General features: G+C 40.5%; 1 protein-coding gene across 1 annotated transcript in view; it reads left to right on the top strand.

The window, feature by feature from the left end:
- The window catches only part of crip2 (cysteine-rich protein 2), a 32,011-nt gene extending 29,181 nt beyond the window's left edge, over positions 1–2,830 (top strand). The window contains exon 8 of the mRNA XM_088353849.1: positions 2,126–2,830. Within this exon, the coding sequence (XP_088209975.1) occupies positions 2,126–2,175 (50 nt within the window). The 3' untranslated portion in view covers positions 2,176–2,830. The remainder of the gene's footprint in view (positions 1–2,125) is intronic.
- The last annotated feature ends 10,554 nt before the right edge of the window (positions 2,831–13,384 follow it).

Raw genomic sequence — 13,384 nt, 5'->3', positions numbered from 1 at the left:
TAATCCCTTGTTTTGTTTTTTTTGTGGGAGCTTGCGTTCCAAAAATGACCCCCGATGCTCAAAACCCATAAAGTAGAAACCTTTATTTATTTAGCCAATACTTTTTGAGATATTCAAGATTCAAGTTTGTCTTTATATTCATTAACATAAAAAAATCCGAATTTAATTTGCTTTGCAACCCTGATGTAGAACGGTCTTTAAAAAAAAATTAAAGTATTTTAAAAAAAGATAAGAAAAAAATCAGACATTTTAAAGCAGGGGTGTCAAACTCATTTTAACAAACATTATCTCGGGCCGGACTAGTAGATTGAGGAGAAAGAAAAAAAGAGAAAAAGAAATAAGAGATATAGGAGAGAGAAAAAGAGAGAGTGTGGGACAAGGACAGAGAGAAAAGGAGAAAGAGAGAGAGAGAGAGAACCTGCGAAACAAAAGAGAAATAGTGAAGAGAGGGAAGGAAAGAAATCCAAAGAGAAATAGAGAGAGAGAGAAAGAGAGAAGGGAAAGCAAGAGAAACAGAGAAAAAAAAGAAGAAAGAGCAAAAGAAGGTAAAAAGGACACAGAGAAAGAGACAGAGAGAGTGAAAGGGAGAGAGATAAAGAGTGAGAGAAAAAGTGAGGAAGAGAGAGAATTCAAATACAACTCTGTGAGAGGCACCTAGCTTGGGCAACATCAAATGGACATATTTCAACCTGCAGCCCGTTTTTCTCTTGCGCTTCCCTCAGCGTTGTCCCGCAGGGCCGGATTAAATCATTTAACGGGTCTGATCTGGCTTGCAGGCCGCCTGTTTGACACCCCTGATTTAAAGGGAATACTGTGTTTATACATTCTGTGCTGTTGTATATGTAAATCAAGAAGCGGCTGGGCAATAACAAGGTGCGTTGTAGTATGGCTCACAGCCTATAGCTTCTATAAAGTTACTTACAGGTCTCAAGCATTTGTTTAACAAATAAAAGTACTTTATAGACGTTATTTTATTGGAATGACTACTGTACTGTCAAATCATAATTTGTCTTGATGCTATATTGCTCTTTGTTTGAGACACTGTCATAATTTTACTTCAGATCGTAATTCGTCGCCACTATGTGGACCTTACCGGAAAGCAAAATGTGGTATGAAAACGCTTTCACCTTCCTTTAGCAGGAGGTCTCAAACTCAATTTACCTGGGGTTAGAGTCTGGTTGAGTTTGGGCCAAATTGGGTTTTCTAATTAAAAAAAATAATAAATTAATAAATGAATCCCTAATCAGCTAGGGCTGCACATAAAGGGACAGTGTGTATTATTTAGTGTCTGATATTGGTATTAAAAATGTCATTAATTTAAAAGAAAATGATATTGATTTAAGTAACTACTAAAACATAGGAACTATCACATAGATGTGCATTTTTCTAAGTACTTGTTAGTCAATAAATGTCTTTATTTTACACAACATGAGCCTCACCTAGAGGGAGATGACAAAATTGTCTGCAATCTTGCTGCTACGGGTACCCTCAACCCTGGCAAAATTCTAAGCAAAATAATTGAAGAAAACTGTGTTTTATGGTCATTTTGAGTCTCCTAGGTTTCATTCTGACGTGTGTGACTTTTAGCACTTGTTTTCGGTTGCACGACAGATAACTACAACATCTAGTTGTCTAATAATACACAATGTCCCTTTAACTTACTTATAAAGGCAGGGGCCTTAAAGTAATCATCACAAATGGCCCTCGAGCCGCGCGCTTGAGATCCCTGCTCTTGTTTTGTCAGCGATAGAAAGCATTTTGCTCTCTCTTTTCAGTTTTTGTCGGTCCAGAGCGCCTTTTGAACAATTGAAAAAGATTTACGCCTACGTAATGTAGGTTAGTCAATCTATCTTATGTACTTGTGCAACTCAGACTGCAGTGTTATTGTCGCACAGGCAGACACAGGCAGAAAAGGGGCGGAGCGACTGTTTAGCCAATCAGAATGCCGAACACGATGCACAATGAAAATCTGCGGAATAGCGAAACAGTGATACAGTAAATGGAGGGATTACTGTATTGGAGTAGGACCCCCACCTGTGTGCCATTCTTTGCCCCCCCGTGCCCCCGTTATGCAAATGAGCCTCCCCCGACTTGTGGCCCTCTGCTTGTGTTTTCCCCTCTGCAGGCGTCAACACGGGCGGCGTGGGCAGCTACATCTACGAGCCCACCCAGTGACCCGGTTTTCCTCTTATCCCCCCTGCTGGGACCGTCCTCCCCCACACCTGCTTCGAATCCTCTCCCCCTTTGCCAAATTCTCCCGACCGCTCATTCCTAGTTTTGTCCTTTTCAAGGATTTCCGCCAGTTTTAAGAAAAAAAGCACATATGAGTTGAAGTTCTTATGACCATTCCCGTAGTGTTATGGACGGGAAAGTCGGGAGATGGTTACATTGCCAATTGAACTTTTTTGTCTTTCTTTTCAACGCCGTATTTAAAAGCCTGACGACATGAAATAGTTGACTGTTACAACGCGGTAGTTCTTTTGTTCGATTCGTTGTGTGAATACAAGTTTGATTGTTGGGCGACCAATCGGGGGGTAAAACCCCCACCTCTCGTCCTAAAGTCTACCAGGATGAAAGAAAACCGAAATCCCGTCATTTCAACTCATTCAAATGAAGTAAAGCTGTTAGACGACAAAGTGTTCGGTTAGCATAGACACTGCATTCATTATGTTGCTGTTGTTAGCTTAGCATCCGTCTCACACTTGCCGTACGGCGGCAACATGTTTTATTATTGTTATTACTATTCACGGTAGTTTCCATCTGTTTTCGGTTGAAGGCAGATTGAGGTGTCTGTTGTATATAAAATGCAATAAATACATGCACAGTTTGACGTGTGCTTCCTGCTTGAAATTTGAACGCTAATGTGATGCATTCCAGCAATTTCATCATCTATGTTTATATCAGGGTTGCCTTAAAGCTTAACACTTGAGTTAACGTTTTGAAAAGGCTTTAACTCTTGAGTTAAAAACAGGGTTTTATTTTTTACATTGAATGTTCTCTAACAGCTCATGAGTTGGCTTGAAGACGCTTTACGAATAAAATTTGATTAGAATCTTGATTTTATTTAAAGCAGAGTTAATGCTTCCTTAACTTTTAAGAGTTTTAACTATTGAGTTTAATCTTTGAATTGAGTGAATACTTAATTCAGTTAAAGCTTTAATGTGTCTTTGACTATTTAAAGCTATAAATATTTTGTATTGAATTAAAACTGGGAAATGTCAAACTCTTGAGAAGGTTTTAATGCTTAAAGTCTGAGTTAAAGCTTTAATACTTTCACTCATGGTTTAAAGCTTAAACTCTAGAGTTAAGACACCCCAAAGCTTTACCTGAAGAGTTAAAGCTCTATTGCTTTAACTCTTCAGTCAAAGCTTTAAAGTGTCTTAACTCTTGAGTTTGTTTTGGGACAGCTTTAACTCTTAAGTTAAAGAAATATTTAAAGCTTGAATTCAGCAAATTCTTTAACACATCAATAACACTTTAGTTGCTTTAAAGCTTCACCCTTGTGGGGTAAAAGGCTTTAACTTTTGAGTTAAGGGTGGATTTCGAACTTTTTGTGAAAGTTAAAGCTTTAAAACGTCCTTGACTATTTAAAGCTATAAATCTTTTGTCCTGAATTAAAGCTGGCAAATGCCCAACTCTTGAAGGATTTAAAGCGTAAAGTCTGAGTTAAAGCTTTAATTACTTTCACTCATGGTTTGAAGCTTAAACTCAGAGTTAGAGCTTTAATGCTTTAACTCTTCAGTTAAAGCTTTGACGTGTCTCGGGTAAAGGGTCGACTTAGAGCTTAAAGTCAGAGTTAAAGCTTTTAGACTATTTAAAGCCAAACATCCTTGAATTATGAATCGGAAATGGTTACCTCTTGAGGAAGGATTTAAAGCTTAAAGTCTGAGTTGAGGCTTTAATACTTACACTCATTGTTTATAGCTTAAACTCGGAGTTAGAGCATTAATGCTTTAACTCTTGAGGGAAAAGGTTAACTCTTGGGTTAAGTGTCGATTTAGAGCTTAAAGTTAAAGCTTTTTGACTATTTAACGCTAAATGTCTTTGAATTATAACTGGGAAATGGCTACTTTTTGAGAAAGGATTTAAAGCCTAAACTCTGTTAGAGCTTTAACACGTCTTCAACTCTTCAGTTAAAGTTTGACACAGTTTCAACTCTTAGGTTAAAGAAGGAATCAAATCTTCAACTCTTAGTTAAAGCCATAATGTTTCTTCTACTCCAAGTTAAAGCTTTAAAGCCTCTTAACTCTGATTCAGAGTTTGGAAACCACTTAAACTCCTTTAAGTGGGGATCTAAAGCTTGGACTCCGAGTTAAGGCAACGAGGCTTTAACTTTTGAGTTAAAGCTTTTTAACTCTTGAGTGAAAATGCAAAATGTTTTAACTCTTCAAAGCACGTTTACATGTATGTACACACAATATAGTATATAAACTTGCCGACATGAAAGCTCACGGAATCCATTCTGTCCCATGTCAGCTTTGAAAACGGTTTGCGGGCTCTGGTAGTTATTATTTTCGAATTAAAACGTAAAATTCCTTCATGCGCTATTTTCCGCTTATGTCGCCAGGACACGAAACAGTGGCTTTATAAGCGGTGATGCCAAACTAGCAATTATGGACGAAATAAGAATTTGGATAAATGAAAACCAGGCTGTTCAAGTTATTCTAGAGCAACTTCAAAACGCCTCCATTTCCTGTTTTCTGACAACGGAACAATCAGACACATTTTAGAGACTTCACCTACTTCATTTTTGAAGTGGCACATTTTTGCTATAGGGCTGCGAAATGTGTTTGTGTTTTCTTACAAACGCATGAAACGGACTAAGTCTCGAATGGAATCCTGTCTGTCCATGTACAGTGATTTCAAAAAATGCTGCGGAACTTGGTACACCGTTTTCAGGCTCTTTCGGAATATATCTCATCTCATCTCATTAGCCGTACCGCTTATCCTCATTAGGGTCGCGGGGGGGCTGGAGCCCATCCCAGCCATCTCCAGGCAGTGGGCAGGGGACACCCTGAACTGGTTGCCAGCCAATCACAGGGCACACAGGGACAGACAAATCATTCACTCATTCTCACCTAGGGACAATTTGGACCAGCCAATTCACCTGAAATGCATGTTTTTGGAACGTGGGAGGAAACCGGAGTGCCCGGAGGAAACCCACGCAAGCACGGGGAGAACATACAAACTCCGCACAGGAAGTCTGGAGCTGGATTTGAACCCACGACAGGTTCCCATGACATGAACTGTGCCGCACAAGCGCTAACCACTGCGCCGCCGTGCTGCCCTCGGAATACATCATTGCGCTAATTTTCCGAGAAAACCGTAATTTGTTTTGGCACTGTCAACTTAACGATCGAATTTCAAAGCGAAAATAATGATGGTCACGAATTGGAATTTGAAATGTCTGAGAATCGTGAGGTTTCTACGGCAACCGCCTCCCGTTTTCGGAACACAAACAGTGGCCATGTTTTCCGAAGCGATACGATCCTAGACGAGGGTCCCACGGGTGCTCCCTTTCGATTCTACTGTGGGAACCGAAGTGGCAGGGTTACGGAATCACAGGACAAGTTGAAATCTCCGTTTCACCGCTGATGTTTTTTTTTTTAAAAACGGCACGGCAAAAAAATGCCATTGTTTTCTGTTGTCGTCATCGCATTCCAGGGTTGCGGGTCGTTTTTCTTAAACTCGACACCTCGTCTCAATTACACACCGCCGCTGTTGTTCATGCTTTGGCCCATCACATGGAAGTCATACCTGACAGGTTTGGAATTAACACACCCTACCAATTTATGCATGTTCAGGTACATTGTATTTGAAACATCGGAACATTATTCATCTGGGGTCGCTTAGAAATATCATTTCGATGGAAAAGCACTGTTTTTTTTTTTTTCAATAAATATCCATCTATCTATCTACCCTAGTCATATCCCTCGAGAATGACGCCCGGCAGCAAGACAAACACATACAAAAAGCAAAGAAAATAAAAGGAAAAAAGTAGCAAAAGAAATCACACACATGGCCAGCCCAAATGCCCAAACAAGTTAAGCACCTCAGCACCCAAGTCGGTCATGCTTTCGACCCTCCAGATGAAACGGGACACAAGAAAGCGGCCATGTCACTCGGGTCAGGGTGACCACAACACACTCTTTGTTCAACAGCAGGGCCCGACAGCTTTCACTGGTTTACCCCTGCCGCATCATACATGTGCCCTGCTGATCTCTTAGAACGCGTCTAAACATCCCACTATCCTTTTTCAACACCTTTCCACTCATTCCTATAGCCAACAAGAGCTCTAGCTTCCACTATATGTATACCTCTTTCCTGCAGTGCACTCATAATCCATGTCAATCGCGGCCTTCCTCTTGGTCTCCTTCCATTGACTTCTGCTCTGTAGATCCTCTTCAACATTCGCCCCTCATGCATCCTCTCCATGTGTCCAAAATATCAATAAATATAACATGAAACTATTTAGAACTACATCCCATACATTGTTAACATGGTAAGTGAATATTTTAACTACAAATGTCTCCTTTTTAATGCAATATCTACATAGGTGTAGAGGCCCATCCCCTAGAACCAGCAGTCAATTGTTTAAATAGTTCACTGTATTTGCTAATTGCACAAGAAAGGCTAAGGGATAATAGAAAATCCTTCTGCAATCATGCTCGCGCAGCTGAAACCAGTTTGGCTGGTTAGAAAAGCTAAAAGAACTCACCTTCCTTTGAGCTAATCGAGTATCCAGAGAATCACATTTGTGGGTGTGATCAAACTTCCAGAATAGCCAGAAAATGAAACTTTCATGTAAAACTCAATAGTCTATTTTTGTTCTAAGAAAGGAAATTGCCAAGAAACTGAAGATCTCCAACAATAGTATGTACTACTCCCTTCAGAAAACAGCACAAACATGCACGAAGAGTGGAAAGAGAAGTGTGAGGCCGTGCTGTACAACCAAGCCAGAGGAAACGTACATTTCAGTCTCCCTTGTGAGAAATAAACGCCTTACAGGTCCTCAACCAGCAGTTTTTTTAAATACAGACGCTCTCCTACTTACGACCATTCGAGTTACGAAAAAACGGTAGATACGAACATTTTTTTCGGGATGTCGAAAATAATCTGGACATTGCTGTAAGTTAGATTTTGTATTGTGTGCACCTTTTTCCGAGTACATGACCGTACTGTAGTGCTTCTTTCCGCCACTACCGGTGTGTGGCGCTGTGAAAGGTCACCCAGCATCCACCCCGAAGAAGAAAATATGCTTCTTCTTCCTAGTTTGTGTGTAAACATTCTATACTGTATTTCCAGCGCGCTAAGAACTTTGACATTTTTATTGTTTTATATCTCGTGCTTCCATTCAATATGGTTGGTGTATAGTGTAAAGAAGTGGCGAGCCGTTTCTCTTGAAATGAACGTGGAATAAGAAAGCTTGATACGGTTGAAAAGCTTTTTTTTCGTTCACTTTTTACCACGAAGGAGGAGATCTTCCAAAAGTAAGTTATACTTAACTTTATTTATCTTTATAAAGCATATTATTTTATGAAATGTTTATTTTTTTAGTACAAAACAATACAGGTTACTTATACAAGCCTTAAACTTACAAAATATAGCACTGAAGCAACTTACAAACAGTTTTAACTTACGAACGATCGTCCGGAACCTCGTTCGTAAGTCGGGCAGCGTCTGTAGTAGCCACAAAAACACCAGTGTCAACATATTCAGTGAAGAGGCCTTCGAGACAGACTGGCAAAGAAAAAGTATATTAAGCATGATTGTTTCCATACGTTTCCTGAGTCTCACGAGAAATGGCGTTTCTCACACTTCCTCAGTATATGATAATCTGTTTATTGTTTGATGAAACGTTCAACCGATCTCTAATAAGCTTTTGAATAACTTTCCTTCCCTTTTTATTTTCAGGTGATTTGATGTCTTGCTGCTACATGATTGAAAATAAAACAAAAAAATACAAAAGCACTTGCAGTAATTGGGTACAAAAGAGGGATTCACTGAGTGAAGTGTATATTTGATGCATTTAGTACATTAGCTACACTTTTTTGTTTATTTAAATACATAAGGCATTTTAATGACATGATTGTACATCACAAGTATCAGGATCTGGCACAGTATCTTCCCCCAGAGGGCGCCAACTGGGGGGAGTGGCGGAACTGTGCACACCTGCATCCAAACTCCACCAATCATCCCTAATCTTTTTATTGAATGTAATCTAAACATCTGGTGTCAGGTGATGGTCACAGCAGGTTATTTTCCCGTTTCTTATTGTTTGTTTGGACTTCCAATCTTTAAGGTGCACCTGATTATAAGGTGTACCCTCAAAACATTCCTCCGCGAGCTATTTGTTCCATATATAAGACGCACCAGACTATAAGGCACATGAAATAAACGATTCAGTCGGATCAAGGATCGCATTACAAAACATGACAAAATGAAAAATAAACTTAATCAAAGAACATAAATGTTAGGCGATCTTGTTTCACAGCTAAATTAACTCAAGCATTTTGTTGTAATTATGCATTTAGGATTTTATTTATTGTATTATCAGTTCTATAAGGCACACTTAAGAATTGCAATTTTCCGTTTTTGATTTAATTTTTTTTTTTTAGGTGCATCTTATAGTCCGAAAAATATGATATATTCCGGTGACCTATACAAGGTACCATATATGGGTTAAAGGTAGGGCACAGTGGTACCTTTACTTACAAATGTCTCATACATACAAAAGTTTCAGGTTACTTAGTACTTGAACGGGAAAATATTGCCTCTAGTTACAAAGGCGTTTCAGGATGATAAAGTCTATAATACAGTACTGTAAGTGTTGTCATTCGCCGCTCTCAGAGTTCTACCTCGCAACCCAAAACATGTGTGAATCCCAGCATGCTCCTCGTGTCTCCTTCCTTTCCTGTAAACAGTCTACAGTATGGCTACGAAGCTGTTGTCATTCACAATGGACCCCATAATAGACATGCAGAAAAAATGGACAAAGAGAAAAGAAGAAGAACAAAGCAAGCGGTCATTGAGGTGACAAGGAGGAGGACGCAGTCATCTTTCCATCATTCCAAATTAAAGAGATTTTGGCAAAATTCTACAAAGTGTCGACAAGTCGGGCTATTGCTCGTTACGATGACGTCTGCCTTGCGCATTTCCTAGCGATTGTCAAAAGCCAGCAAAAGCAGACGTCATGGGATCAGTTTTTCAAGAAATGCGAGGCAAAAAACACTGAAGAGGACCAATGAACAAAGAGGCAAGTTAGAAGGTAAATGAATATTTTTGTTGTTTCGTTTATTCTTTGTTTGTTTTTTTTGTCATTATGTGCCTCTTGTTTTATGTTTATTGTGCCATAATCTCATCTCATCTCATCAGCCGTACCGCTTATCCTCATTAGGGTCGCGGGGGGGCTGGAGCCCATCCCAGCCATCTCCGGGCAGTGGGCAGGGGACACCCTGAACTGGTTGCCAGCCAATCGCAGGGCACACAGGGACAGACAACTCATTCGCTCATTCACACTTAGGGACAATTTGGACCGGCCAATTCACCTGAAATGCATGTTTTTGGAACGTGGGAGGAAACCGGAGTGCCCGGAGGAAACCCACGCAAGCACGGGGAGAACATACAAACTCCGCACAGGAAATCTGGAGCTGGATTTGAACCCACGACAGGTTCCCATGACATGAACTGTGCCGCACAAGCGCTAACCACTGCTCCGCCGTGCTGCCCGCCATAATCTCATTTTAATATTTATTTGTTTTATGTTCTGATGCTCTTTTACGATTTATAAAAAAAATATACAGTGGGACCGAGCTTCGCAGGTCTAAAAAAAAAATAATAATAAAATAAAATAATAAAAAAAATAAAAAAAATAAAAAATATATAGGCTCATGAGGCTCTTTAACTCCACTCGGGAGAGTAAAAGCCCAAATTGAACCCCACCCCCACATTTGCATGTTACCCTATTTTTATATATATATATATATATATATATATATATATATATGTATATATATATATATTTTTTTTAAGCCTTTTTGAAGGGGCATCGCTACTTCGCAGATTTTCACTTTTCGCGGGTGGTTTTGGTCCCCATTAACCGTGTCTAAAAAATAATAATAATAAAATAAAATAATTAAAAAAAAAATTAAAGCATTTTTGAAGGGGCGTCGCTACTTCGCGGATTTTCTCTTCTCGCGGGTGGTTTTGGTCCCCATTAACCGCCATAACCGAGGGATTACTGTATATCATACTTTACGGGCTTGGGACGAATTAACGCATTTACAGTCAAAAGTTGTCTCTACTTACAAATGTTTCAGGTTACAAAGCTTCTCCCAGAACGAATTAAATCCATAAGTCGAGGTAGCACTGTATATGACTTTCAACTGGCCCATTAGGCATACTAGCTTTGTTTGATACATAAGGTATATCCCACCTGGGTCCTGTACAAAAGAAATTTGAAAAAACATATTTTCAAGACATGGAAAGACGACTTTTTGGGTGCTCAATTTGGACCACAGTAGACGAGGTAAACACAACAAGGACTACCTTTGATAGGCTTAATACAAACCTATTTCAGACGTCCATTTTTGGAATGAATCATGCCAAAAACAGACCAAATCAAATGTAACCTCAAATCCAACATCCAAAAGACGATACTTAATTGGGTGGGGGGGTCATAATTTTTTTGTTATTCTCATATAAAATCAATGACACAATTGTGGAAAAAACTGCGAAGGTTCTGTGTGGCAGCTGCTTCCTGCGGCGGTCGCTGTGGCGGCCATCTTGCCACGCCCGCAGGAAGGAAGGAAGGTCACCACCCGGGCCAGGCCGATGAAAGCCCCGATGATCTCATACTTGCTGATTTTGGCACCTTTTAAAAAGTCCCGACCCAGAACAGATCATCCTGCTTTTGTGTCCACACGTTAACTTGTCGCATATGTTTTACTTCAAGAATGCCGTTATTTTCCCTCGTGGCGTTCGGGTTTATTTCCGCAAGGATAACGAGGAGATTATTTTGGCCTTTGAAAAGAGAGAACAGATTCTCACACCTTTGCCTGTTTTCCATGTCCTCAAACTTCAAGTCCTTCCTCTTAACAGGACTTATTTCACTCGGAAACTCTTTAAGGTTAGAGTTAGGGGTAAGTGCAGAGGTCTACAATGTGGTGCCCCCCCTAAGGACAGCTGAGGTGCCCGCGGACCTGTTCTGAAAATAACGCACCAGTGTAAAATGTTTTTTTTTTTTAGTTGTTGGCTGAAATTATTTAACCATAATTCCATTAACATGGTAATAACATAGTAACAACACAGTAATAACATGATCAATTATTTCAGAAATGCATATATTAGTAACAAAACATAGCTCTCTGCTTGAAAATGGGTGGAGACCCCGCGGGTTAGTGTTTGGTGTTGGGGTTTGAGTGAAGGGTTGCGGTCTAGGGTTAATGCGTTAGAGCAATGGTTCCCAAACTTGGCCCCTGGGTTTCACAACCGCAGTACGTCCCATCGCGATGTCGATTCGATTTCGGTTAATCGTGCAGCCATAACGTGTTGTGTACAAACCGTCAAACGAACGTTCAAACGACTTCGGACTGCCGCCCCCTCTACAGCCCCCCTACACCCCCCTACAACCCCATTCTTCCTCACTGCCCCCCCAGGTCTTTCCACCGCCCCCAAGGGGGCGGTACTGCCCACTTTGGGAACCACTAGGTTAGAGTGAAGTGTTAGGGTTGAGGGGTTGGAGTTAGAGTTGGGGGTCAGAATTAAGGCCTTAGAGTTTGGATTAGTAGTTAAGGGGTTAGGTGTTTAGGGTTGGAGTTTGAGGTTAGTGGTAAGGGTTAGGGTTTGACTTAAGAGTAAATGATCTGCATTTATATAGTGCTTTTCAAGTCAAGAGTCAAGTCCTTTACATTGCGCTTCACATTTCCTAATAGCGGCCGTGCAGCCATGTAAGGCGCTAACCTGCTTATTGGGGGTATTAGGGTTTCAGTGTCTTACCCAAGGACACTTCGACATGTAACTCGGAGGAGCCGGGATTCGAACTGCGATCTATTCATCCCAAGACGAGCCTCCTGAGCCACAGCCGCCCTGTAGTAGTAGTGGTTGAGGGGTTAGATTTAAGAGTTAGGGTTAGAGTTAGGGGATATGGGTTAGGGATTACGTTTAGTGGTTAGTCTAGGGTTGATGGGTTAGAGTGAAGGGTTAGGGTTACAAGGTTGAAGTTAGAGTTGGGGGTCAGAATCAAGGCCTTAGAGTTTGGATTAGTAGTTAGGGGGTTAGGGGTTTATGGTTAGGGATTAGGGCTAGATTTTAGGGATAGGATTTGCATTAGGATTAGGGGTTAGGGTTAGGAATCGGGGTTAGTGTCAACGTTAAGGCGTCTAGGTTAAGAAGGTAATGGTTAAGGGTATAGTTAGGGAGTTAGGGGTAGTGGTTTAGGGTAAGGTTTATGGGGTTAAGGGCTTGGGGTTGGAGTTCAAGGTTAGTGTTAAGGGTTAGAGTAGTGTTTAAGGGGTTATAGTAAGGAGTTAGGGTTAGAGTTAGGTAATATGGGTTGAGGGTTAATGGGTTAGGGGTTAGGGATTAAGGATAGTGGTTAGAAGGGTTAGGGTTAGAATTGAGACCACTCTAGGGTTTTACATGACCTTTTTTTTCTTCTCCTAAAACTATCTTTAGTTTCATCATCGTCATCTCCAGCGAATAGATCTCATGCTTTCCTATTCGGTTTCCTGTTGTTGCGCAATTTCCTGTCCCCATGGCAACCGCATTAACAAACAAGTGGCGGTTGCCTCAGGAAACGCATTTCTGCTTATTATTTCCGACCCGACAGCGGTGTGCCTTCTTAATACAGCGTGGCGAGCCATTTTCCTTTCGCATTTTTGGGGAGTGATTCCCCCCTCAAAAAACTTAATTAGAATATTTTCCAAGGATTGAGCTGTTTTACCGATGAAGCAATACATGAAGCCTTAAGACACATATAACTTATATTTATATACCATTTATTTTAGATATGAATATTTTGTCTACCTCCGTCAGCCTGACACTGACCAAAAGTGAGGGTGTGATCAAATGTTCGGTTAACCATGGCAACATCATACAAAGCAAAACTTTTGTTTTTATCACAATGACCTACAAACACACAATGCCTGGTATTTGTTTCCAATATTGACACACACGTACACGAAGATAAAAGTTTGATATCACAAGCTCTGTTGGGATCATCTTTTTCCTACAGGTTGAACTTGTTGCCGGGCGGGTTTGTCCTTCTGATGATGTCACCAATGGGTTGTAAATTCATTCGAGTTAGGTCTCATAGATAGAAAAGTCTTTTATATTAGCGAGTAGACTTTGTGCTTTCAGGATATAGTAAACGTTGTTCCTGTCA

Source organism: Urocampus carinirostris, chromosome 15, assembly GCF_059441175.1.
Source record: "Urocampus carinirostris isolate Australia breed hairy pipefish chromosome 15, RoL_Ucar_1.0, whole genome shotgun sequence".
Lineage (NCBI taxonomy): Eukaryota > Metazoa > Chordata > Actinopteri > Syngnathiformes > Syngnathidae > Urocampus > Urocampus carinirostris.
The sequence above is the reverse complement of the archived record's forward strand: the minus strand, read 5'-3'. Positions and strand labels throughout refer to the sequence as shown.